This window comes from Lagopus muta, chromosome 32 (genome assembly GCF_023343835.1).
Source record: "Lagopus muta isolate bLagMut1 chromosome 32, bLagMut1 primary, whole genome shotgun sequence".
Classification (NCBI taxonomy): Eukaryota; Metazoa; Chordata; class Aves; order Galliformes; family Phasianidae; genus Lagopus; species Lagopus muta.
In genome coordinates, this window is record NC_064464.1 from 703,756 (window position 1) to 731,724 (window position 27,969).

At 50.2% G+C, this 27,969-nt stretch overlaps 1 protein-coding gene and 2 pseudogenes across 1 annotated transcript in view; all 3 read left to right on the forward strand.

Moving 5' to 3' along the window:
• The window catches only part of LOC125686140 (uncharacterized), a 58,152-nt gene extending 46,395 nt beyond the window's left edge, over positions 1-11,757 (forward strand). Inside the window, exons 8-9 of the mRNA XM_048929826.1 lie at positions 445-639; positions 7,469-11,757. Of these exons, the coding sequence (XP_048785783.1) occupies positions 445-639; positions 7,469-7,576 (303 nt within the window). The 3' untranslated portion in view covers positions 7,577-11,757. The remainder of the gene's footprint in view (positions 1-444; positions 640-7,468) is intronic.
• LOC125686165 (protein MANBAL-like) overlaps positions 1-27,969 on the forward strand; it is a 115,159-nt pseudogene that overhangs the window by 11,668 nt on the left and 75,522 nt on the right.
• Positions 11,875-18,138, forward strand: LOC125686143 (olfactory receptor 14J1-like; annotated as a pseudogene).

A 27,969-nucleotide genomic window follows, 5' to 3' on the forward strand; every position in this document is an offset into this window, starting at 1 on the left:
GCGTGGCCGTTGCCAGGTAGGTGTGCCTTCCTTTGCAGTAAGCAGTGCTTAGGCGTGAGCCCAGCTCATCCCCCTGTCCTGAGCAGATGGGCTTTCTGCATGCTTTATTGGTGTGCTTGGTGCCGTACGGCACAGCAGCAGCAGGGCCGTGAACACGTACATAGCCAGGTAGATGCAAATGTGCAAGTGATGGTATGAATACTCTTGTTGTTAGTGTTCATGAGACAGTGGTCGTGCGTGTGTGATCAAGCTCAGGGAGAAGTTGATTCTTGCGTGTTCAGCTGTTGCTGAAATGCAAGTTTGGCGTCCCTGCTTGTGGTTGGGTCGGAAGACCAAAGATATGTTCAGAGCACGTCTGTGAGTCAGGCTGGGAGGTTTTGCTAGCAGGAAGTCACAGCGTCGGAGCGCACGAATGGAATGATGGCTCTCGTTTCCCCCTTGTAGAAAGCAGCCTCCTGGAGAGCAGCAGAGCAGCAGGCTGTCTGCGCTATGGCCGCTGAAGTGCATTTCTCGCCCCGTGAGATCCCGGAGCCCACGCTGATGGAGAACGTGCTGCGCTCCGGCCTCTTCTTTGGAGCCGTTTTCCAGCTTGTGTGCGTGCTGGCCATAACCCTGCCAGTTCCCAAGTGCCCAGAGACAGTAAGTAGCGCTCTGTTTGATAGAGGTTGATAGAAATGCTGAGGAAATGGGCTGGGAGGGAAGCAGCTGGAGCCGTGGCGTACGGTAGCGCGCCGCGGCATTGCTGAGAGTGCGGCAGTTTGTTCTGTCCTTCCTTGGGCGTGCGTGCTGTTCCTGGTGGCACGCAAGGAGCCTGGAGGTGCAAGCTCATCTTATCGTGGTGCTGCTGCTGGTGCTGCTGGTGCTGCTGCTTGTGTGGGCTGTGAGTGGCAGGCAGGGCGTCCCCCTGTGCAGGGACTGCCTTGCAGGCAAGGCCTGTAGACTGTAGCTTCCGTGGGATTTTGGGGAACAAGAGAGAGGTGGAGTTTGTGTTGTGCCCTGATGTCAGGAAGGCAGTGTGCAGCAGTGGCACCCAAAGCTGCCCAGTGAGGTGTCTTGAGCTCCCAAAGCGAGCTGTCAGGCAATTGTCAGAAAGTTCCCTGACTGTTTGTGAATTGATTCCTGTAGGACTGGGACGGCTTGGAGTCTAAGACTTGGGAGACGGTGAAGAAACCAAAGGCAAGTGCTGCACAGCTAAGCAAGAAAGCCAAGAAGGAAAGCAAAAAGAAATGGTGAGGGCTTGAGCGCTAAGCCTCAAAGGCCAAAGGAAGCAGCGGGAATGCTTGCTGAGAGGTGCTCCAAAGGCAGCGCACTGTACGTCTGGTTTTGTGGCGTGGCCGTGCTTTCCCTTGCCCGGACATTGGAGAGGAACTGAGGAAGCTGGAAGGGCTTCTGATGCGTGACAAACAAATCGGACTTTGCCTGTGCGGGATTTCATGTGTGGCAAGAGCTGGGGACGCCGCATTCCTTCAGGGTCCTTCAGCTCGATAGCTGTTTCAGAATGTTGATGATGAGGTGAACTTACCGCATGTGGTTGGTCATGAGCGGTATCCAGGCTATTTTATTTTCTGTTGACATATCTACAAAAGGCAACCCAAATCCCTTTGTTTAAAATAAAAGGGAAAGCAACCTTTTACACCTGGTGCTGCCTCTTTCAGTAGCTGGTCCAAACATGCCTGGCTTGGGCTGGCAGTGGCAGGGCGATGAACCGGCCGGCTTCACGTCCCTCCGTGGAGATGGAGCTGCTTTTCCCGCGTTTCCATGTTGGTCTTGCCAAGTGGTGGCCTTTCAGCCAAAGCGTAAGTGCTAGCGAAGCGTGTGAGCATCAGCTTGCTCTGTGAGGCCTGAGAGCAACAAAAGGAGAGGAAGCAGCGCGCAAGGAAGCAAGGTGTCCCTGCACTCAGCCCCTTGAGCTTGTCTCTCCAGCTTGCCTGGTGGCTTTTTCAGCCTTGTGTAGCACTGACTGTTCCTGCTTGCCCTGGGAAGGCCAGCTGCAGCTGCGGGCAGCCGTGGCCTGCACGTCAGGCTCCCGTTGAGCCGCGAGGAGTTCAAGTGCAGGTGGGCTGGTGTGAAGAGCAGCGCTGGGAGTGGGGCAGGAGGAGAGGGCAGCGGGAGGGCTGCAGGTGAGCGCGCCTCGGGCCCAGAGCTCAGGCGTGAGCTGGGAGGGCAGCGAGCCGTGCTGCGCTGCTTCAGCTGCAATGGCTTTGAGCGCGTCATGGGCAGCGCCGCGTGTTGAGCGTCTGGGTGCTGCGAGGGCACCTTGCTGAGCCGGAGCCCGAGAGAGGAGAGGAGATGAGAGGAGAGCAGAGGAGAGGCTGCACGTCAAGAGTGTCTGCCTGCCATTTTGGCTTGGCGCGTCGGCGTCTTCCTCCTTCCACGAAGGAGCCTGCACGGTGCACTGGGTCCAGCGTGCTACACGGCACTGCCTTCTGCTGCCTGCCTGCCTGCCCGCCTGCCTGCCTACTGCCCTGCTGGAGGGGAAAGAGCGGATTGTCGGGCTGCGTGCAGCCAAGGAGCTGGCTGCCAAGGAGGGAAACGGAGTATTGAGGAGCGGTTAGTGTGTGTTAGGTTTGGGTGTGGATGCAGCGGGGGCTGAGTCACCTCCATCAGCTGTTGGGGGCTGGGGCCGAGCGCGGTGCATGGGGCTGCGCTGTGGGCAGGAGGGCCGCAGGGCTGGGGCAGTGGTGTGGGTGCAGCACATGGGGTCGTGAGAGGGCGTGCAGCAGGGAGGGCGTTGGGCCTGAGCCGCGCTCGTGTTTGTGGCAGCACAGGGGCTGCAGGGGATGGCAGGAGCGCAGAGCAGAGCGGGGAGAGCCGGGCTGTATGAAGGCCAGGGCATGAAATCTTGCCTTGGCAGCTACGTAGCTGCTGAGCTTTTCCCCCAAGTCTTCAGACTGTGGGGTGATAAGGCTCCGCAGCAAAGGCAGCCGGGCCCTCCTGATACTTGGGGGTTAGGAAAGGGCAAAACAAATGAGTGTCTTTCAAGAGCACAAAGCAGTGAAGCAGAGCACAAGCCATTTATTGCCTGCGTAGGTGATCTTCTCCAGGCATGTCCATTGGAGATGTGCAGACTGAGTGTGGACAGAAAGCAAAGGGAAGGGAGGGGAGGGGAAGGGAAGGGAGAGGAGGGGAAGAAAGTAAGAAATGAAAGGAAAGAGAAAGGGAAATGTGAAGGGGAAGAGAGAAAGAGAAAAGGAAAGGAAGAGAAAAGAGAAGCAAGGCAAAGAAAAGAAAGGCAAAGGAAAGCAAAAGGGGGCAAAGGGAAAAGGCAGAGAAGGAGAAGAAGACAAGTTGCATGCCGCCGGCGCCAGCCGAGGGGAATCCGGCAGCGGACCCCCGCAGCTGCCGCTCCCCCTCCTGCAGGCCCCGGGCCGCCCCCAGGCCGGCCTTAGCAACGTGAGGCCGCAGGCGGTTGGTAGGGCCGGGGCAGGAAGTGCTTCGTGGCGGCGGAGAGCACTTCCGGGGCAGCGCGGCATGGCGGCGCCGGGCCGGTGAGCGGGGCCGGGAGGAGCGGGCTGTGTGCTGGGAGCGGGGTCGGGCCTCGGTGCGGGGGCATGGAGGGGCGCTCGGGGGAGGAGCTGGCGGTGCTGCCGGCACGCAGAGGCGATGCGTGCGGCGCCGGCGAGTGGTGCGGGGTCGGGGGGCAGCTTCCTCTCAGGGAAGGCCGTGCGAGTGCGGAGCTTTGTTGGTGTTTCGGGCGTGTGAAGGAGGAGGCCCCGTAGGGCCAAGTTGTCGCCACAAAGCCCGGGCGGGCAGTGGAGCAAGGCGCCCGGGTGCTGTGTTGGCCGGAGGGTGCGGAGCTGGAAGAAGGCTTGTCAAATATGATGGAGAGCAGCTCAGCAATTACCTCAACCAGCTCCTTCAGAATCCTGGGATGCACACCATCTGGCACCATGGACTTGTACGCATTCAGTCCTTGACAGCAGCCCTGCAGAGAAGGACCTGGGGGTCCTGATGGATGAAAAGCTTAACATGAGCCAGCAGTGTGCCCTTGCAGCTCAGAAAGCCAGTGGCATCCTGGGCTCCATCAGAAGAGGGGTGGCCAGCAGGGACAGGGAGGTGATTGTCCCCTTCTACTCTGCTCTTGTGAGGCCCCTCTGGAGTACTGTGTCCAGGTCTGGAGCCCCCAGTGCAAGAAAGACAGGGAGCTGTTGGAGAGGGTCCAGAGGAGGGCCACAGAAATGATTGGAGGGCTGGAGCACCTCCCCTACAAAGACAGGCTGAGGGAGCTGGGCTTGTTCAGCCTGGGGAAAAGAAGGCTGCGGGGTGACCTCATTGCAGCGTTCCAGTACCTAAAGGGAGCCTACAAACAGGAGGGGAGTCAACTCTTTACAAGGGTAGATAACTGCAGGACAAGGGGAAATGGTTTTAAGTTGAAGGGGGGAAGATTTAGGTTGGGTATCAGGGGGAAGTTCTTTACTATGAGAATGGTGAGGTGCTGGAACAGGCTGCCCAGAGAGGTGGTGGATGCCCCATCCCTGGAGGTGTTCAAGGCCAGATTGGATGGGGCCCTGGGCAGCCTGGTCTGGTATTAAACATGAAGGCTAGTGGCCCTGCATGTGGCAGGGGGCTTGGAGATTCATGATCCTTGAGGTGCCTTCCAAGCTGGGCCATTCTGTGATTCTGTGAAGATGTGCTTCCTCTGGACGTCCGTTGTCGGGCCGAGCCAGGGCTGCAGTTGTGTGTGATTGTGTTTGTTGCTTGGGAGAAGTGCTGCCTTAGTAGGCTGGGGGGGAGGGAGAGGAAGATTTTCAGACTGGCATCAGTCAGGAGCACGGCACGTTTCTGCGTGCTTTGCTCATGCTGTTGTGTGGGTCCCCGCGAAGCATGGGTGAGCCAGGGTGGCCCCGTGTGTGTGTGCCAGCATTGTGCGCGGGTTTGGAATGGAGTCAGAGTGATTGTAATGACAATGCAGCTGGCGGTATTTCTGGTAGGGAATGGTTGAATCCCCAGCCGTGAGGCGCAAGAAGAGGCGCTGGATGCTAAGGTGGAAAGCGGAGCTTGTGTGTGCCAGGAGGCAGGCGTGGTGAGGTGCGCTTTGGAGCCTGCTGTTGTTGGCGCTGGGCTCGGGAGGCCCCTGAACATGGCGCTGTGTGCTGCGTGTGCCAGCCCCAAGAGATTCCCGTGTGGAAGAAGGGAGAGGATGAAGGAGGCCGAGGGCCCTTTTCTCGGGGCCGGCTCCTCTGTGGCCTCTTGCTTGCCGGAGAGAAGGGCTGCCCGCTGGGCACAGGGGGTGCCTTCTAGCTGCCGTCCCGTGCCCTGTCCTGCAGCCCCCTCCTCATGCTATGTGGAACGCCATGGCCAGCAGTGCGGCTGCCATTTTAGAACCTTCGCCGCATCACAGCCGTCACCTTGGTCACCGCTGCCCCGGCGAACGCACTCGCCTCTGAGAGCTCTGGCAGCCATGTCAGGAGCAAAGAGAGCGAGGGGCGAAGCTTGCCCAATTTCCAATAGGAAGGGAGAGCTGGGGGCCCCAGAAGCGAAGAGGAGGAGGGGGGCCGCCTTTAAGATCAAGCGGAGGAGGAAGGAAAAGAGAGTGCGTTTCCATCGCGCCTGGACCAGCGCTGTGACCACCTCCGTGGAGCCCATGGAGGTGGATCCACCTCCGGATGAGCCCATGGAGGTGGATCCACCTCCGGATGAGCCCATGGAGGTGGATCCGCCTGCGGCACAGCTGGCCTGGCACCACACCACCGTGCCAGGCCCCGCATCGGCGCCGTCCCACCGCCGCTGGTCCAGGCGCTCAGCTCCCTACCCGCTGCGCGGCCCCCGCCCCCAGCATTAGCTGGGTGGCATTAGTTTCCATCAGCTCCTCCTCTGGAGCCAATTCTGCGGGCCCCCAGCTCCATCTTCACCCTGTTATGTCCCCGTCCCTGTTTTTCTTGTTGATTTTAGTGTTAAGTTTAGTGTTAGTGTTAGGAGTAGGTTATTGTTCATGTTTTAGAGTTAGGCATAGGTTACTCGTAGTCTTTTAGTGTTAGGCATAGGTTCCTGTTCTTCTGTTCGAGTTAGGCATAGGTTCCTGTTCTTCTGTTCGAGTTAGGCATAGGTTAGTTGTAGTCTTTTAGTGTTAGGCATAGGTTCCTGTTCATACTTGACAGTTAGGGGTCGATTGCTGGTGTCAGGTGGAAGTGAGCAGCGCTCACTCGGTAAGCACACGGCTGATTGATCGTGCGAAGACATGAGTGCGAGTGCTGTGAGCACGGAGGCCCGATGGCATCTTGGATGGATTGAATTTGCAGCTTGTGACTTTTGTGTTGCAGACCGTCGAGGAGCAGAGTGTGAGTGGCTGCGACCTTGCGTTGGGCCTCAGGAGAACAGTGTGTGACTGTGTCTCGAGCATCCTGCGTGGCCGTTGCCAGGTAGGTGTGCCTTCCTTTGCAGTAAGCAGTGCTTAGGCGTGAGCCCAGCTCATCCCCCTGTCCTGAGCAGATGGGCTTTCTGCGTGCTTTATTGGTGTGCTTGGTGCCGTACGGCACAGCAGCAGCAAGGCCGTGAACACGTACATAGCCAGGTAGATGCAAATGTGCAAGTGATGGTATGAATACTCTTGTTGTTAGTGTTCATGAGACAGTGGTCGTGCGTGTGTGATCAAGCTCAGGGAGAAGTTGATTCTTGCGTGTTCAGCTGTTGCTGAAATGCAAGTTTGGCGTCCCTGCTTGTGGTTGGGTCGGAAGACCAAAGATATGTTCAGAGCACGTCTGTGAGTCAGGCTGGGAGGTTTTGCTAGCAGGAAGTCACAGCATCGGAGCGCACGAATGGAATGATGGCTCTCGTTTCCCCCTTGTAGAAAGCAGCCTCCTGGAGAGCAGCAGAGCAGCAGGCTGTCTGCGCTATGGCCGCTGAACTGCATTTCTCGCCCCGTGAGATCCCGGAGCCCACGCTGATGGAGAACGTGCTGCGCTCCGGCCTCTTCTTTGGAGCCGTTTTCCAGCTTGTGTGCGTGCTGGCCATAACCCTGCCAGTTCCCAAGTGCCCAGAGACAGTAAGTAGCGCTCTGTTTGATAGAGGTTGATAGAAATGCTGAGGAAATGGGCTGGGAGGGAAGCAGCTGGAGCCGTGGCCTACGGTAGCGCGCCGCGGCATTGCTGAGAGTGCGGCAGTTTGTTCTGTCCTTCCTTGGGCGTGCGTGCTGTTCCTGGTGGCACGCAAGGAGCCTGGAGGTGCAAGCTCATCTTATCGTGGTGCTGCTGCTGGTGCTGCTGGTGCTGCTGCTTGTGTGGGCTGTGAGTGGCAGGCAGGGCGTCCCCCTGTGCAGGGACTGCCTTGCAGGCAAGGCCTGTAGACTGTAGCTTCCGTGGGATTTTGGGGAACAAGAGAGAGGTGGAGTTTGTGTTGTGCCCTGATGTCAGGAAGGCAGTGTGCAGCAGTGGCACCCAAAGCTGCCCAGTCAGGTGTCTTGAGCTCCCAAAGCGAGCTGTCCGGCAATTGTCAGAAAGTTCCCTGACTGTTTGTGAATTGATTCCTGTAGGACTGGGACGGCTTGGAGTCTAAGACTTGGGAGACGGTGAAGAAACCAAAGGCAAGTGCTGCACAGCTAAGCAAGAAAGCCAAGAAGGAAAGCAAAAAGAAACGGTGAGGGCTTGAGCGCTAAGCCTCAAAGGCCAAAGGAAGCAGCGGGAATGCTTGCTGAGAGGTGCTCCAAAGGCAGCGCACTGTACGTCTGGTTTTGTGGCGTGGCCGTGCTTTCCCTTGCCCGGACATTGGAGAGGAACTGAGGAAGCTGGAAGGGCTTCTGATGCGTGACAAACAAATCGGACTTTGCCTGTGCGGGATTTCATGTGTGGCAAGAGCTGGGGACGCTGCATTCCTTCAGGGTCCTTCAGCTCGATAGCTGTTTCAGAATGTTGATGATGAGGTGAACTTACCGCATGTGGTTGGTCATGAGCGGTATCCAGGCTATTTTATTTTCTGTTGACATATCTACAAAAGGCAACCCAAATCCCTTTGTTTAAAATAAAAGGGAAAGCAACCTTTTACACCTGGTGCTGCCTCTTTCAGTAGCTGGTCCAAACATGCCTGGCTTGGGCTGGCAGTGGCAGGGCGATGAACCGGCCGGCTTCACGTCCCTCCGTGGAGATGGAGCTGCTTTTCCCGCGTTTCCATGTTGGTCTTGCCAAGTGGTGGCCTTTCAGCCAACGCGTAAGTGCTAGCGAAGCGTGTGAGCATCAGCTTGCTCTGTGAGGCCTGAGAGCAACAAAAGGAGAGGAAGCAGCGCGCGAGGAAGCAAGGTGTCCCTGCACTCAGCCCCTTGAGCTTGTCTCTCCAGCTTGCCTGGTGGCTTTTTCAGCCTTGTGTAGCACTGACTGTTCCTGCTTGCCCTGGGAAGGCCAGCTGCAGCTGCGGGCAGCCGTGGCCTGCACGTCAGGCTCCCGTTGAGCCGCGAGGAGTTCAAGTGCGGGTGGGCTGGTGTGAAGAGCAGCTCTGGGAGTGGGGCAGGAGGAGAGGGCAAGGGTTGGAAGGGACCTCTAGAGCTCATCGAGTCCAACCCCCTGCCAAATCAGGTTCCCTACACCGGGTCACACAGGTTGGCGTCCAGGCAGGTCTTGAACATCTCCAGAGAAGGAGACTCCCCCACCTCCCTGGGCAGCCTGTTCCAGTGCTCCGTCACCTCACTGTACAGAAGTTCCTTCGCACATTGGTGCAGAACTTCCTATGCTGCAGTTTCCGGCCGTTTCCCCTTGTCCTGTCTCCCCTCAACACTGAAAAGAGTCCGGCCTCGCCATTCTGCCCCCCACACCTTAGATATTTATAGACCTTGATCAGGTCCCCTCTCAGTCTTTTTTTCTCAAGGCTGAACAGACCCAGACTTCTTTTGGTTTGTGTATTTATTTTTTGTGTAATTTATTGAATATTTTTTTCTGTATCTTATGTATCCTAATATTTTCCACTTAAATGCTATTATCCACATCAATTACTGCTCAGTTTGTACATATGCAGTGTAGCCCAGACATAGTGTACATAAGGAACCAAGCTCTCAGTGAATCTTAACAAAACAAAGGGCATGCAGTGACTTTGTCTGTCTTCCTTCCTGTGAGACATTTCTGGAGCTGTTAGGGTCAGTTGTTCTCACAAACCCACAATCCAGCAGGAGGCATATGGCTGTTAATCCAACTGTGCGGTGACTTCAGCCTGCAATAGCTGACTGGCCATCCCTTGGCTCCTGGCTGGGGTCTGTGCTTGCAGGCTCACATCTGTCAGTGCCTCTGACAGGCCAGCAGCAGCACCTGGTTTGCACGTTGGTTCTGAGATCCCCTCTTCCTCAGTTTCTTTGAGACTTTGCATAGGAAAAGTTCTTGGATATGGGTTCTCATCTCAGAGGTTTAAACGTTTCCCTGAAAATTTCTTTCCATTTGCCTCACAGAGGTAGGTGGGCACTGCCTTCAGGATGCCCTAGGATAGCTGACGTATGCATGAGAGTACAGGAAGGGTTTCCCAGGACTCTCAGGAGACATTCTGGAGCATGAATTTGCAGGTAGGTCCTCCTGCAGAAGTTTGTGTCCTCCTCCTTCCTGAGTAAGGTGCCACTTCCATCTCAGGAATGGAACAGCCAACAGAGGTGAGACAGAAACTCTTCAAGAAAAGGCTCAGTGTTGCACTCAGAGACAGAATTCAGTGGTGTGGTGGTGGTGTGTTGAGCTGAAACTCAATCCCATTGCCCCTTAGCCTTGCAGCTCCTGTGGCTTGGTGACAGTGCTGCTGTGTGGCTGCAAACACAAGCAGGGACACGCAGTGGGCACTTCTGTCACACAGATTGTTTCCACCACAGCAAATCTGTCGCTAATGGAGATCTCCTCATGGCGGTGCCTGAAGGCTCAGGGCCTCTTTGAAAGTTGCTGCCAAGAACATTCCCAAGGAATGGACTGCACAGATTGCCACACTTACTCTCCTACTCATGCTAAAACCAAGCTTTGTTGATAACATTAAAAGATTGTATTTAATGCTTGCCCAAACTGCAGCCCACATCAAAACACTAATCCATAATGCTTGTCCATGTCCTAACAGTGTCCTGAAAACCTTAGCAGAACACCAAGCCCTCTCACTGAACCTTTGCTTAATCTCTGCCCCATAAAATGAGTTCTAACCCTTAATTCCTATCCTGAACACCCAACACCCATAGAGCCTGCTCCTGTGCTCTGCCCTCCTCACCTTCAACCCCTTCCCTAACCCTAAACTTTGAGTACTTGGCTGTCCAGGGCAGAGCAGGAATCTTGGAGTCTTTGAGCAAATGCATGTAGTGCAGTGATGAATGTGAGGTGATGTATGTACAGGAGGTGATGTGACTGATCAGCTTGAGGCCATGAGGAGGAGGTGGGTAGGATTGCTGCCATGAGCTCAGCTCTACCTCAGGACCTCCTGGGCCTGCAGGTGGCGCGAGGCTGTGAAGGTGGCTGTGAGATCACTTGTGTGTGTGGAGTTGACAGGCCAGCCCCAGCAAGGCATGGTGTGCTGCCTTCTGCCTGAAGCAGCTGTTGGTCAGCCCTTGGCTCCTGGCTGGGATCTGTGCATACAGGATCACATCTGCAGTGTCCCTGAGAGGCTGACAGAAAGTGCCAGGTTGATGTGTTGCCTGTGGGATCCTCTGTGCCTGAGCACCTGGTAGGGCCCATAGAGGAAGAAGGAGCTTTGTGTGAGGGATTGTGATGGCTCATCTGTGTGAGTTCACAACTCAATAGCAGGAGGGACATGACTTGGTTGTGTCTACCTGGAAACTGGCAGGTGCCTTGGAAGATGATGGTGAGGTTGTGTCACAGAGTTATCTAGATCAGTCTATGCCCGTGACAGGGGGCAGTAGGCCCCTGGCCCCCCTCCAAGCCCCACAAAATGGGAAGGGTGAAGGAAAAGAGATAGGAAGATGGGAGCTGGGCTCAAGGAAGGAAAAAAGCAAAAACAGCAGCAATGATCTATGGAGGAAAACTTATTTTGCTATGATATTGGAATGCAAGATAACACAGTATCATATAATCTAATTGAAATTGAGACTAATAAACCAAGTAAGATAGGAGAGAGAGAGAGTTCCTGAGTGAGTCAAACCTGAAAAGCTTGGAAGGGCTAGGAAAGCACCTCCAGCACCCACTGCAAGGCAGCAAGAGAGCGCCCCATCCAAAGGGCCAGATCCCATGACTTCAGTACTGTATAGGGACAGGTACCTGGAATTGCAGCATGAACACTTTAACTCCCAGTGCACTGCTTGATGTTATGATGTGGAATGCTGAAAACCAGAAAACACAGAACCATGACATTGGAGTTGCCTCTCTTTATTCCAAGTTTAGTCGCACTTTACTCCAGGCTTACTCACACTTCACTCAAGTATCTCTGACTCACACTTTACTCAAGAGTTACTCAAACTTTTCCTTACATTTACCCACACTTGACTCTGGGTTTGCTCACACTTTTCTCTGGGTTTTACTGACACCCTACTCTGGTGTGTACACCCTCTGTTCCAGGCCTACCCACACTTTACTCCGGGTTTTTCTCACTCTTTATTCTGAGGTTACTCACATTTAATCCTGATTTATTCAGAGTATTCTCCGGGTTTTATACACAATTTTCCCCAGGTTTGCACACTCTTTACTATGGCTTTACTTTTCCTCTACTCTGGGTGGACTCACACCTTACACTGGCTTTTACTCACACTTTACTCCATGTTTACTAACACTTTAGTCTGGGTTTTCTCACACTTGACTTGGGCTTACCTCACTCTTTACTCCAAGTTTACTTGCACTTTACTCCGAGTTTACTCACACTTCTTTTTTGAGTGCGTTGTACTCACACTTTACTCAAGATTTACTCAAACTTTTCCTCAACATTACTCACACTTGACTCTGGTTTTACTCACACTTTTCTCCAGGTTTTACTGACACCCTACTCCAGGTGTGTACGCTCTCTCTTCTGGGCCTACGCACACTTGACTCCAGATATTTCTCACACTTTACTCTGAGTTTATTCACACTTTACTCTAGGTTTACTCACAGTTTTCTCTGGGTTTTACTCACACTTTCTAGCAGGTTTGCACACTCTTTACTCTGGATTTACTCTTCCTCTACTGTTGTTTCTGCATTTGATATTAAAAAGAGCAATTGGTTTGAAGAAGTAGAACACAATGTATTCGTATTCTGTAACATCCTTAGAAATAGTTGATATAAGAAGTAAAATACTGTATATGTGGGCAGCATGTTTTAGAAACATTGTTACTGAATTATGTTTTATATGTTAATTCTTTCTTGCGAAACTGTAATAGTTGTTAAATGTTCCAAACAATGTGTGTATAGTATTAGGGATTAGAAAACATATTGTAGAGTTGTTCTGTTAGGATAAGAAACTCCCTACAAAAGAAAAACAGATTTAACAAACATCAAAGAAGCCAGGGCCTCTACACAAGGCTGAACTGTCTGTTTCCGTGAGAAGTTTGGGATGTGATGAGCAGGCACCAAGATGCTCCCCTCTGTTCTTCTCCCAAGCTTGTCTTTGTGGAAGGGAAGACAAGAAGATATCTGCAAAAGAAGTATCAAGTGTGGAATAAGTTCATTAATTAATTACAGACCTATGCTTAGGCTGCAAAGATTCATGTCTGTCCAGTGTCTGCATGTTTAGTGAAGCGTCGAGAAGATTGTGAACCGAAAGCACTCAGCTAATGAGGAACTAGGGGAGAAAGAGATCAGCATCGGGGAATACGGAATAAAAGATGTAATTCTGTTTTTCTGGGTGCTCTCTTGCTTGCAGGAGGCCCTCCACTGCAATTGTGAATAAAAGCGGCTTCATCAGAGATACCGTCCTAGAAAATTATTTGGATATTTCCAACAAAGAGGCCCCACCATACAGTGAACTACCAGAAAATGAAAAGAAATATGCCCTGTTCACAGATGGATCGTGTCGTATTGTGGGGAAGCATCGCAGGTGGAAATCTGCTGTGTGGAGCCACAAGTTGCAAGGCCACTGAAGGGAAAGGAGAAACAAGCCAATTTGCAGAGGTAAAGGCTGTCCAGCTGGCCTTAGATGTCGCTGAACGGGAGAGGTGGCCAGTGCTCTATCTTTACACTGACTGATGGATGGTAGCGAATGCCTTATGGGGGTGGTTACAGCAGTGGGAGCAAAATAACGGGCAAAGAAGGGGTGTTTACCCCTATTTGGGCTGCTGAACTGTGGAAAGACATTGCTGCCCAAATAAAGGATATGGCTGTAAAGGCGCATCATGTGGATGCTCATGTGCCCAAGAGTCGGGCTACTGAAGAACAGCAAAATAACCATCAGGTAGACCGAACTGCCAGGATTGAGGTGGCTCAAATAGACCTGGACTGGCAGAAAACAAGGGTGAATTATTTCAGGCTTGATGGGCCCATGAGACCTCACACCATCAAGGAAGAGATGCAACATACAAATGGGCTGGAGACCAAGGGGTGGAATTAACCATGGACACTACTGCACAGGTTATTCATAACTGTGACACATGTGCCACAAGTAAACAAGCCAAGAGGATGAAACCTCTCTGAGGGGAAGGGCGATGGAAAAAATACAAATATGGGGAGGCATGTGTCATGGTTCTATGTTGTCTTTGTTTTTGGGTTTCAGTATTCCACTGAATCAAGACATCATGTAGTGTACGGGGCATTAAAGTGTCACTGCCCCAATCCCAGGTTCCCATCCCTGTACATTACAGCAGTCACGGGATCTGGCCCTTCCGGGTGGGGGGGGCGCTCTCTTTCTGACCTGCAGTGGGTGCTGGAGGTGCTTTCCTGGCTGTTCCAAGCTTTTTGGGTTTGACTCAGTCCCGGGAACTCTCTCTCTCTCATCTTGTCTGATTTATTCATCTCAATTTCAATTAAATTGTATATATTGTGTTATCTTGTATTCCCATATTATAGTAAAATAAGTTTTCCTCCATAGATTGCTGCCGCTGCTCTTTTCCTCCCTTCCTTCCTTCCCATTTTTTGTGGGAGTGGGATGGAGGGGGAGGGCAGAGGCCTGCTGCCCCTGTCACAGACATCGATTGATCTGGTCAACTCCGTGACATAGTAATCTTTCTAAAGGCCACAAATCAGGCAGATAGTTGGGAGGAATCTGAGTGAAGAGTGAGCTAGGGATGGGGAAATCTGGAGAGCAGTGGGAAGAGCATGTGTCCAGATGGCTTGCTAAAAAACATGGCCTGAACCATGGTGATTGATTTAGGAGAGCTGGAGACACCTGGAGGATGAGGGACATCAAATACACAGCAGGGCAGAGCAGCGGTGGACGCTGGGCATTGGTCACTCTCACAGAGCACAGTCGCCCTTCCTTGGCTCCTCACCCATCCACCATAAAGTCTTTGTATACCCTTTGTGCTACAGTCCAGTTGTGCAAGTCATTTCACCGTGTCCCTGTGGTCCAAACAAGAGCTCAGGCCTACAACTCCACCAACATTTCTAGCTCAGCATGTGTTGGTGTTCTCATTAGTGTGAAAACACATAAGGCAACAACCTATCCAGAATGCATAATTGGATTTAGTGCACCTATGTTATTTTTGTTCAGAAGGTGGCACACCTTCATTAGACCCATTGTGAGGCTTGGAGTTGTCCAAGCAGCACAGACACTCCTCGGGCATGGATTTCCTGAAGGCCTTGTGTGGCATTTGCAGCTGCATGTGATTGTTCTGGGCAGCCCAGGGAACTGGCGTGGCACTCGGCTGCTTCTGATGCCACTCACATGTAGGCCCAAAGAAAACTGAGTTGTCATCAGTTGAAGAATAAAGATGTGTGTCAGCTCTGTAGTTAGCTCTTGAGCTGCAGAATATGCAGCAGATGGAGGGCAGAGAAAGATGTGCCTCTTCTTTCATGAGCTCATCCATTTAGTTAGCTGCATAACTCTGCTTGCTCCATGCAGACGGGTAAAAGAGGCACACCTGAGTGCCATAAATACAAGGGTCTGTTGTCATTTAGAATGGCCAAGAAGAGCTCTGTGCCCTCTCTGGCCCTCAGCTGATGCTCAGGAAGGAGGTGTCTCTCTCAGGGATATCCCACACGCTTCACAAGCAATAGCACACATCCAGCAGCACCCCAGGTCATCACCCAGGGTCTGTGTGTGAGCAACTGGCTCCCCGCTGAAGGACCAAGGACTCAGAGCAGGAGCTCACATGCAGGCAACTCCTCGTGCACTCCTGAACTGAACCAGAGGAATCCCTGAAACTCCTGTGGGTCCATGGGGAGCAGAATCCCATTTCAGCCGTAGGATTTCCATCCAGGGCTGAGATGCTTGCACTGCCTCATCTGGATCACTGCCCTGCCCAGGGGAAGTCCACCCCTCCCTGTCCTTGTCTGTGTGCCCTTCTGTTACAGCAAACACTCTCTGGTAGGACTAACCATATGTCTGGAATTATTCAATGTCCACTGCACATTTGGTGCTAAATTCAGCAGATTTAGACGTACCATCATGACACTGCTGCCTTTCAGGAGCTGTTGGCTGTGAGACCCAGGGTTTTCTCAAGAGTGATCAGTGGGGAAAAAAAAAGAAAAATGACGTCCTCTGCTTCTGAGCTGAGCCGGGCTCCTGGGACACAGGGAGCTCCTACAAGTGGGCAGTGCTGCGGGGTGACAGCTCTGAGTAAGAGCAGCTCCCCTGTGCTGTGCATCAGTACTAGGGGCACGTTCTGCAGGTGACATGGAGATAGAAGAGAAGGGAGAGAGGGATTACAGGTTGTGTTGGGTGTGAGCAGGCTGCGACCTCACTGCAGGAGCATTGCTTTCAGCCATGGGCACGGTAAGTCTCTCACTATGGGTAATTCAATAAACCCTGGGAGTTCTCTTAGGTTTCCTTTTCCACTTGAAAAAAAGAACATGCACTTAGCTAGTGCCCTGCAAACAGGGTGGGTTCTGGACAGCAAATAGGAATGCAGTGTGTTTGGGCTGGTGTCTGTATGCGCAGTCAGGGAAATGAGAGGAAAACAGCCCCCAGGATGAAAATCTGCAGACCACAGGGATGTGATCAGGGAATTACTCCCTTCAGTGGGTAAAAGACCTTCCTCTGAGCAAGATCCCACCTAGAAACACCTCTGCCCTCGTGACCATGGGGTCCGAAGCACGAACCACCTCCTGTGCAGGCAGGGCAGCATCTCCCCAGGCACGTGTCCATCCCCCTCTGCAGTGCACAGGGACTGAGAGCGACTGCCTGGGGCTGTGGGCAACGCAGTCTGTGAGGCTGGGAAGGAGCTGGCTTTTCCTTAATGAGATGCCATCATTAGGACACATCTCCCTGAGGTGTCCTTCAGAGCTGTGAGCTGACCTTCAGAATGCAAATCCTTCCCATAACCTGGAGGTCAAAGTCAGTGAAAGAAGCAGAGATGCAATATGCAAGGAAATGATGTGGGGCTGGTGAAATGAATGTTAGGTTTCGATTGCAGGATGTGTGGTGATGAGGGATTGCTGAAGTACGTTGAGAAAGGGTAAATATTGAGTGATGGGCAATGGACTCCTGTTTTCTGAGCTGGATCTGACTTCAGAATTTTATGGGAGTGCAATTGTTTTGTGTCTGCAAAGTAGTCAAGCTCAGAGCAAGTAGAAATAAAGTCAGTCAGTTCCCCTTACCCTGCACTAAGCAGCAGTGAATCCCTTTGCATCTCAGGTCTTACAGCTGTTCAGACTTCAGCAAGCACTCCTTAGGCGTGGTGAGCAGGATGAGAATTTGTAGGAAAAAGTGATCAAAAGAACTTCTACTTTTGATGCACATATTTTAGGCATTACAGTTCAGATGCTGATCGGCACTGCTGCATTAGAAGTGATTATATCTGATACATTCTAAAACGAGCTGAAGAAACACTCCCCATATGGAAAGACTTGTCTTTGACTTCTTTCCTCCTTGAACAGGTCCTGGTGCACAGAAGTACCAGATGCCCAACAGCAGCTCCATCAGCCAGTTCCTCCTCCTGGCGTTGGCAGACACGCGGCAGCTGCAGCTCCTGCACTTCTGGCTCTTGCTGGGCATCTACCTGGCTGCCCTCCTGGGCAACGGCCTCATCAGCACAGCCGTAGCCTGCCACCACCGCCTGCACACCCCCATGTACTTCTTCCTCCTCAACCTCGCCCTCCTCGACCTGGGCTGCATCTCCACCACTCTCCCCAAAGCCATGGCCAATGCCCTCTGGGACACCAGGCACATCTCCTACACAGGATGTGTTGCCCAGCGCTTTCTGTTTGCATCTCTGTTTTCAGCAGAGTATTGCATTCTCACCATCATGTCCTATGACCGCTACGTTGCCATCTGCAAGCCCCTGCACTACGGGACCTTGATGGACAGCAGAGCTTGTGCCACCATGGCAGCAGCTGCCTGGGCCAGTGGAGTTCTCCATGCTCTACTACACACTGCCAGTACATTTTCACTGCCTCTCTGCCATGGCATGGCAATGATCAGTTCTTCTGTGAAATCCCCAAGATCCTCAAGCTCTCCTGCTCTGGTTCTTACCTCAGAGAAGTTGGACTTATCATATTTAGGGCCTGTATTTTTTTGGCTTGTCTCATTTTCATTGTGCTGTCCTATGTGCAGATCTTCAGGGCCGTGCTGAGGATGCCCTCTGAGCAGGGACATCACAAAGCCTTCTCCATGTGCCTCCCACACCTGGCTGTGCTGTCCCTGTTTCTCAGCACTGCCATGGTTGCCTATTTGAAGCCCCCCTCCATCTCTTCTCCATCCCTGGACCTGGTGGTGTCATTTCTGTACTCAGTGGTGCCTCCAGCACTGAACCCCCTCATCTACAGCATGAGGAATCAGGAGCTCAAAGATACCCTCAGGAAACTCTTTATATATTGTTTTCTTCAGCATTAATTTTATCTTCATTATCTTCACATGAGTACCACAAACTCAAGAAAAGCTAGGAATGGCATCATGTAATATTTCATATATTTTTTCCTCATTTATTTTTAATACTTACAATAGTTTTTACTCCACTTACATAATACTATTGATTGGTATTTTCCATCTACATTTTTTTTCTTACTTCTGAAAGCTTTATTGCTCTTCAAGCAGTAGACTGTTTGAGAAGATTAAAATAATAAAAACAGTAAGAAAAAAATTAGACTATCATCTGTATCTCAGAGGAGCGGTGCAGGAACCAAGAGCCCAGAGCCACACGGAGCAGCAGCCCTGGTGTCTGTGGGGCTGCCCCTCACCACCCGCTGGGCGCTCCCTCTCTGCTGCCTTTGAGTTGTGCTGCTGCTTCCCTGCAGCCACAGCCACGGGCAGCAGCAGGACGTGGTCTTTTCACTGCTGCTCTCTTTGCACCACCACGCTGTTCTCCGTTCTCCTTGCATTTGTGTCAGCCCTCAGGTCCTGCATTACGTAGCAGACCAACAAAAAACACTTTGCCTGTGGTGTGCCTGGAGTTGGCTCAAAGGCTTGGAAGAGCATTGCCATGTCAACAGGATGAAGGCTACAGAGTTGGGGGAGGAGGGAATCCTATGAAAAATGACACAGCCTTGTTCTGTCCAAAATGTTTTCACTGTGCTAATGGAATTTCTGACTGCAAACTTGTTTTTGATGGACTTGTTTATTGCCAACTCACTCACAGCCCTGGGTGGCCCACCTGTAAACTGAGGAGCCAAAGAAGGATGCCAGAGAGATCCTTGAGGTTCTGTTTTGAGACTTCCATGCTACAAAGTTATGGGTCAAACATGCTCACAAGCCAAGCCCCCCCCACCTCCATTGGCTGGATCAAAGCTGGAACCCAGACCTGTGATCTCTTTCTCTGTCCCTCTCTCTCTTTCCTGACCCAACTCTGTCTCTCTCTTTTCTTTCTCTTCCTCTCATAAAGATGTTAAGTAACACAAGACTTACTTGGGTTTCTTAGAACATCACAAAGTGTAGCTGCACAAGGAAATAACTGTAGAAGTGCCAGTAGCTTACAGATAATCATAGTGCTCAGATTAGCCTTAAAACTGGTGACTGTGTCTGGACACTGAGTGTCAGTTTCACTGTTATCTAACCAGGAGCTGCAAATCTGGGCACCCTTCACTCCCTGTGTGTGTTGGGCGTGATGTGCTTCCTACTGCCAGTCCTCAAAGCAGGGGCCTTATGGGTCTCTATGGGTCAGTACGGGTCTCTATGGGTCTGTGTGGGTCTCTATGATTCCCTATGAGTCCTTGTGGCTCTCTACCTTAGTCCTAGTAGGTCTCTATGGGATTTCTATGGGTCTCAATGGTCTCAATGTGTCTCTATGGGTCTTGATAGATCTCAGTGGGTGCCTAGGACTCTTTATGGGTCTCTATGGATTTTGATGGGTCCCTATGAATCTCTATAGGTCCCTACAGGTCTCTGGGTCCCTATGAGTCTCTGTGGGTCTCTATGGTTGTGAAAGGGCTAGTTAGATCAATCTGTGCCCATGACAGGAGGCAGCAGGTCTGTAGGCCTCTGGACCCAAAATGGGAAGGGAAAAGGGGAAGGGTAGGAATATGGGAGCTGGGCCCAAAAACAGAACAGCTGCAACAATCTAAGGAGGAAAACGTAATTTTACTAAACGTGAAATCGGGAAGCAAGGTAACACAATATATAATACAATCTAATTGAAATTGAGGTGAATAAATCAAATAAAATAAGAAAGAGAGTGTCCGAAACTGAACGTTCTACTTTGAACTGAAGGCGTGTGGGTGGGGAGCACCACAGCACTGCCAGGGAGCGAGAGAGGGAGAGATCCCATGACTTCCTCCCATGGCTTACCTTCCTCTCTGAATGCAAAGTCCCCTGGGATGTGCAGCTCTTCTTCTTTTCTCAGAACCAGGTATCCAGAAAGTTGTCAGTCCACGGAACTGGAGTATTAACTCTGTTGTGATGTGGCATACTGATAACAAGAATCATAAAACCATGGCACTCCACCCTTTACTCTACCTCACTGTATTGTGCTTAATGTATATTCATATATACAGAAAAGAATAATTAAAATGCGTTAGCCACACGTGTCTATATACATATATATATGTATACATACATAGCATTACTGACTGCACTCCCCGAAATTCAAATTCCCTTGTGGTACACATTGAACATCCCCATCCTTCTCCATCACCCACCAGGTGGACCCAAGTCCCTGTGCAAAAACAGTTCCACAGAGGAGAGGTTTGCCCTTTCCAGAAGCTGGAAGGACCCAAACTGCTTTTCCCAACATGCTCTTTACATGTATGTCATGGTTCTATGTTTTTTGTTTTTTTTTTTTGTTGTTTTTGGGTTTCAGTATTCCACATCAAAACATCATGTAGTGTACGGGGCATTAAAGTGTCACTGCCCAATCCCAGCTACCTATCCCTGTACATTACAGCAGTCACGGGATCTGGCCCTTCCGGGTGGGGGGGGGCGCTCTCTTGCTGCCTTGCAGTGGGTGCTGGAGGGTGCTTTCCTAGCCGTTCCAAGCTTTTCAGGTTTGAATCGGTCCCGGGAACTCTCTCTCTCTCATCTTGTCTGATTTATTAATCTCAATTGCAATTAAATTGTATCTATTGTGTTATCTTGTATTCTAATATTATAGTAAAATAAGTTTTCCTCCATAGATTGTTGCCGCTGTTCTTTTCCTCCCTTCCTTCCTTCCCATTTTTGTGGGACTGGGGTGGGGGGGGGAGGGCAGAGGCCTGTCGCCCCTGTCACGGACATAGATTGATCTGGTCAAATCCGTGACAGATTAATGGCGCCCAACGTGGGGCACGACTGCTTTTTAACTTTTTGAACGAATCTCTTTTTCTCTCTGCTCTTAGAGAGCTTCGTTAGGGAGCATTATCAGTAGTTCAGGTTTCTGTGCTGGAAAACCTGACCTTGAAAGATTAGGCGTACTGCCAGTGTTCTGGGATATTTGTAAACTTTGAGCACTACTTAGTCTGAGTAGTGCCTTTTTTCTTTTTTTTTCCCCTCCTCTTGTTAGCTTCAATTCATTAACCCTTTTGTAGCAAGCACCAGCGATGAACCCATTCGTTATCGTGGGGGTGCTGGGTAAAGGATTTAAAGCAATGGTGTTAGTCACAACCTACTGGCCAATAATCCATCTCACACTTGTGTGTTTTGGAATTGCATCCATATATAACTATCTAAGGGCACTGATGGAGACACCTATGTTTTACCTATTTGCAATGTGGTATGATTTGAACTTTGACATCTACATCCCAGAAGGAATGGCTAATTTCTCAAACAACTACATCCCAGAAGGAATGGCTAATTTCACTAACAACTACATTCCAAATGGAATAGCTAATTTTACAAACAACACGATGTTCAGACCAGTCTCCGGGTTTTCTTCTCGGTTTGTCAAACGTTTTTTGAATCCTGAATTAATAGTCATGTTGGTGTGCGTGTCATCAATTCTCCTGAATGTATTCCTATGCATTCGTATTAAGGGAAAGGAGTCTTCTCCAAAACTAGAGAATGATGACTGGCAGGGGATATGGAGAGGTTTAGGAAAGGTCTTAGAAGCATGGGGACCCGCAGTGTCATGGGATTTTACTCTTGAACACCTGTGGGATCCTGAGAAACTAAGCCAGTATTTGAATCAGGGACTATGCGGCTTACATAAATCTAAGGAGGTACAACTTATTTGGGGTTTGGCTTGTGCTTATCGTGCCCTATATAATACCATTCGGGAGAGAGAGAGTTTCCGAGCTGAGGTTCAAGCCAAAGGGGAAAATCCCCAAGTCAAATCTAATCAATCAAAGGAGACACCAGTAACAATACCGGTTGCTCCTGTGGAGGGCAAGAAATGGAAACGAGTGTCTTCGCGTCTTGAACGAAAAAGAGAAGAGGAGGAGGAGGAGGAAGATCCAGGCGAGGGGCCCTCCTCAGAACCACCACCATCGCGAAAGGCAAAAGCGAAAACTAAGAGACATGCAGAAGAGAGTGATGAAGAGGAAGTCTCTATTACTACTCGCCGGCCTCTAAAGATGACTGAAATCCAAGGTTCAAGAAAGGAGTTCACACGGCGCCTGAATGAAAGTATTGTTTCCTGGTTGGTTCGCTGTTGGGACAGTGGGGCCCATAGCTTGTCTCTGGATGGTAATGAAGCTCGCCAACTAGGTGCCATTGCCAGAGATCCAGCTATTGATAGAGGAATTAGTCGGTGTTCGGATGAGGCTGCCTCCCTCTGGGAACGAGTGTTAACAGCTGTGAAGGAAAAGTATCCCTTCAAAAATAGCTTGAAGATTGCAATGAAAAAATGGGATACAGTTGAAAAGGGTATCCAGTATTTGAGGGAAATAGGCGTGGTGGAAATGCTGTATGACCCTGACTTTGTTCCTAACCACCCACAACAAAACCGCGACCCTGAAAGAGTGAGGACAACGCCTGAGATATGGCAGAAAATCGTGACAACAGCGCCGGACAAATATGCCGCTACACTAACGTCAGCGTGTGACAGATACCAGGAACAACAGAGAACACCTTTAATTTATGAATTAATTGTTACGCTCCAAAACTACGAACAATTGCTGTCCCCAATTCATTCTGCCGTTGCTGCAATATCAAGAATGACGGAGCAAGTGTCTCAACTGATTAACCGTGACAAACCCGTAGCAGTATCAGAGACGCTGGATGAAGGTCAGGATAATCAAATGAGTCTATTGAAGGAGATGAAGGAGATGATGAAATGTATGCAAGCCCACCTAACTAAAGACGATGAACCTTCCTTCTTACGTGCACGATCAAAAATCTCAGCTGTTAGAGGCAGACGCTCTCCGGCTCAAGTAAGGAATAATACACCGCGAGTTACCTTATGGTATTACCTACGTGACCATGGAGAAGACATGGGGAAGTGGCACGGTCAACCTACTCCTGTACTACGAGCCCGGGTGAAAGAATTACAAGGCAGATCTACCACCAGTGCAGTTGCTCCAGTTACCACAGGTAATGAATAGAGGGGCCCTGCCCTCAGTCAGGGGGGGGAAAGGGATAATAGAGTATATTGGACTGTGTGGATTCGATGGCCTGGCACATCAGAACCACTGAAATATAAGGCCCTGGTGGACACTGGTGCACAGTGCACTCTGATGCCCTCGAGTCATGAAGGGACAGAATCAATCCATATTTCTGGAGTGACCGGGGGCTCTCAAGAATTGACTGTGTTGGAGGCCGAGATAAGCCTCACTGGTAAGGACTGGCAAAAACATCCTATTGTGACGGGCCCAGGGGCTCCATGTATACTAGGTATTGATTATCTCAGAAGGGGGCATTTCAAGGATCCTAAGGGGTATCGATGGGCCTTTGGAATAGCTGCTGTGGACACAGACAACATTAAGCAGCTGTCTGTTTTGCCTGGCCTGTCAGAAGATCCATCTGTTGTGGGGCTGCTGCGAGTAAAAGAGCAACAGGTACCAATTGCTACAAAAGTGGTGCACAGGCGTCAGTACCGCACCAACAGGGATTCTTTGCTCCCCATTCATAAGTTAATTCGTCAACTAGAGAGCCAGGGAGTGATCAGCAAAACTCACTCGCCTTTTAACAGCCCCATATGGCCAGTGCGTAAAGCCAGTGGAGAATGGAGGCTGACGGTGGACTACCGTGGCCTGAATGAAGTCACACCCCCACTGAGTGCTGCTGTGCCGGACATGTTAGAACTCCAGTATGAACTGGAGTCAAAAGCGGCCAAATGGTATGCCACCATTGACATTGCTAATGCCTTCTTTTCCATCCCTTTGGCCAAAGAATGTAAGCCACAGTTTGCTTTCACATGGAGGGGCATTCAGTATACCTGGAACCGTTTGCCCCAGGGGTGGAAACACAGCCCGACCATCTGCCATGGGTTGATTCAAACTGTATTGGAACAGGGCAGTGCTCCTGAGCACCTGCAGTACATTGATGACATCATTGTGTGGGGCGATACAGCAGAAGAAGTCTTTACAAAAGGAGAGCGAATGATCCAAATTCTTCTGAGTGCTGGTTTTGCTATTAAGCGAAGCAAAGTGAAAGGACCTGCCCAGGAGATTCAGTTCCTAGGTATAAAGTGGCAAGATGGCCGTCGTCACATCCCGACAGATGTGATCGACAAAATCACTGCTATGTCTCCACCCACTAGCAAAAGAGAGACACAATCTTTTCTGGGTGCAGTGGGCTTTTGGAGAATGCATGTTCCAAACTACAGCCTCATTGTAAGCCCCCTTTATTATGTGACGCGAATGAGAAATGAGTTTACATGGGGCCCTGAGCAGCAGCAGGCTTTTGAACAGATTAAACAGGAGATAGCCCGTGCCGTGGCCCTAGGACCAGTACGAACGGGACAGGGTATAAAGAACATCCTCTACACTGCTGCTGGAGAGAACGGTCCCACTTGGAGTTTGTGGCAAAGAGCCTCAGGAGAGACCAGAGGCCGACCCCTGGGATTCTGGAGTCGGGCATACAGAGGGTCTGAAGAGCACTACACTCCAACTGAGAAGGAGATCTTAGCTGCTTATGAAGGGGTTCGGGCTGCTTCTGAAGTAGTCGGTACTGAAACACAGCTCCTTCTGGCACCTCGACTGCCAGTGCTGAACTGGATGTTTAAAGGAAAGGTTCCCTCCACCCATCATGCTACTGATGCCACTTGGAGTAAGTGGATTGCACTGATTACACAACGAGCACGGATGGGGAACCTCAGCCGTCCAGGAATCCTAGAAGTCATCATGGACTGGCCTGAAGGTAAAAAGTTTGGAACACCACCAGCAGAAGAAGTATCACGTGCTAAAGAAGCCCCACCATACAATGAACTACCAGAGAATGAAAAGAAATATGCCCTGTTCACAGATGGATCGTGTCGTATTGTGGGAAAGCATCGCAGATGGAAATCTGCTGTGTGGAGCCCCACACGACGAGTTGCAGAGGCCACCGAAGGGAAAGGAGAATCAAGCCAATTTGCAGAGGTAAAGGCTGTCCAACTGGCCTTAGATGTCGCTGAACGGGAGAGGTGGCCAGTGCTCTATCTTTACACTGACTCATGGATGGTAGCAAATGCCTTATGGGGGTGGTTACAGCAGTGGGAGCAAAATAACTGGCAAAGAAGGGGTAAACCTATTTGGGCTGCTGAACTGTGGAAAGACATTGCTGCCTGAACAAAGAATATGGTTGTGAAGGTGCGCCATGTAGATGCTCATGTGCCCAAGAGTCGGGCTACTGAAGAACAGCAAAATAACCATCAGGTAGACCGAGCTGCCAGAATTGAGGTGGCTCAAATAGACCTGGACTGGCAGAACAAGGGTGAATTATTTCTGGCTCGGTGGGCCCATGAGACCTCAGGTCATCAAGGGAGAGATGCAACATACAAATGGGCTAGAGACCGAGGGGTGGACTTAACTATGGATGCCATTGCACAGGTCATTCATAACTGTGAAACATGTGCCATCATCAAACAAGCCAAGAGGATGAAACCTCTGTGGGAGGAAGGGCGATGGCAAAAGTACAAATATGGGGAGGCCTGGCAGGTTGATTATATCACCTTGCCACGATCTCGCAATGGTAAGCATTATGTGCTTACTATGGTGGAGGCAACCACTGGGTGGCTTGAAACATATGCAGTACCCCATGCTACCGCCCGAAACACCATCTTGGGTCTCGAGAAACAAGTCCTGTGGCGACATGGCACCCCAGAAAGGATTGAATCAGATAATGGGACTCATTTCAAAAATTCTCTTGTAAATACTTGGGCCAAAGATCATGGCATCGAGTGGATTTACCATATTCCCTATCATGCACCAGCCTCTGGTAAAATTGAACGATACAATGGATTGTTAAAAACGATGCTAAAAGCACTGGGTGGCGGAACATTTAAGCACTGGGAGAAGCATTTGGCAGAAGCCACCTGGTTAGTCAATACCAGAGGATCTATTAATCGTGATGGTCCTAACCAATCCAGTTCTCTACATACTGTAGAGGGAGATAAAGTCCCTGTTGTACATGTAAAGAACATGTTAGGAAAGGCAGTTTGGGTTCTTCCAGCTTCTGGAAAGGGCAAACCTCTCCGTGGTACAGTTTTTGCCCAGGGACCAGGATCCACCTGGTGGGTGATGCAGAAGAATGGGGATGTCCAGTGTGTACCACAAGGAAACTTGATGCCGGGGGAGTGCAGTTACTAATTCTATGTATATGTATATAGACATGTGTGCATTTTAATCATTTTTTGTTTGTTTGTATATATGTATATATATTTTAAGCATGATGTAACGATGTAGAATAAGGGGTGGAATGTCATGGTTCTATGTTTTTTGTTTTTTTTTTTTGTTGTTTTTGGGTTTCAGTATTCCACATCAAAACATCATGTAGTGTACGGGGCATTAAAGTGTCACTGCCCAATCCCAGCTACCTATCCCTGTACATTACAGCAGTCACGGGATCTGGCCCTTCCGGGTGGGGGGGGCGCTCTCTTGCTGCCTTGCAGTGGGTGCTGGAGGGTGCTTTCCTAGCCGTTCCAAGCTTTTCAGGTTTGAATCGGTCCCGGGAACTCTCTCTCTCTCATCTTGTCTGATTTATTAATCTCAATTGCAATTAAATTGTATCTATTGTGTTATCTTGTATTCTAATATTATAGTAAAATAAGTTTTCCTCCATAGATTGTTGCCGCTGTTCTTTTCCTCCCTTCCTTCCTTCCTTCCCATTTTTGTGGGACTGGGGTGGGGGGGGGAGGGCAGAGGCCTGTCGCCCCTGTCACGGACATAGATTGATCTGGTCAAATCCATGACAATGTACTACATACATGTCCATATTGTAGGGCTATTCTGTTTGGATAAGAGACCCTCAGCAAAAGGAAAACAGACTTAACAAACATCAAAGAAGCCAGGGCCTCCACACAAGGCTGGCTTGCCTTGCTCTGTGGGTAGGTTGGGATGCAACAGCAGGCATCAAGATACTCCTCGTTATCCTCCTTCCAAACTTATCTCTATGCAAGGATGAGCAGATGTCCAGAAACAATGACCAAGTGTTGAACGAGCAAGTGTGAGAAGTTAACTAATTAGAGATTATGCTTACCTAGTGAAAACTGATATTTAGCCAGTATCCGTATATTTAGTTGAGTGTTGGGAAGATTGTGAACCCGAAGCACTCAGCCAATGAGGAACCAGGGGACAAAGAGATAAGCATCAAGTAATAGGGCAAAATGATGGAATGCTGTTTTCTGTGTGCTCTCCTGCTTGCAGGAGATTTATAGGGCAGGATGGAGATCTCTGCTTTATCAGAGATACCGTCCTGGTAAATTATTTGGATATTTCCAACAGTTGTTTTGTTCCCAGTGCTGCAACCACCCCAAAAGGCTTTTGTCCTGAGCTTTGGCCACAGCAACCCTAAAGAATGCTACAGGCATGGGGCAGAGTGGCTGGAAGACTGTAGAGGAAATGGACCTGGGGTTTCTGGTTGATGCTCAGACAAACACGAGCCAGCAGTGTGCCCAGGTGGCCAGAAAGGCTGATGGCACCCTGGCTTGTATCAGAAATAGCACTGCTAGCAGGAGTAGGGAAGTCATTGTCCCTCTGTACTCACATTGGTGAGGCTGCAACTTCAGTGCTGTGTTCACTTTTTGGCCCTTCACTGCAAAGAAGACATTGAGGCCCTGGAGCATCTTTATGTTTGTGAGACCATTTTCAGTTGATATAAACACATGACAGGAAAATCTTCAAGTGAAATGTGTGGAATTGTAATCAGATATTCAATGCAAAAATCTGATCGTGTCTCTTTAACAGACTCTCATAATCCCTATCTCAGCCCCTTCTCTTCACAATCACACCTTATTTGTGTCATTGCTTGTTGGCAGAACACACAGGATTTGCATAAAGATTGTCAAGAGGGAAGTACAGGCAGAATAAAATTTCATCAAAAATCTCTGCTGCACACCTTGAGACCTCAGTAAGAATCACAACTGCTGCCATCTGACCAGACTGCTGTGTTAGCTACAGAAAAACAATCTTAAATATCCCAGTAGTTTTATGGTTTTGTCCCTCTTCTTCTTCTTCCTCTCATTTTTGTTTGTTTGTTTGTTTTTTAATGAATACTGTAAGAAAAAATATTTGAAATGGAAATGTTTTGTTATTT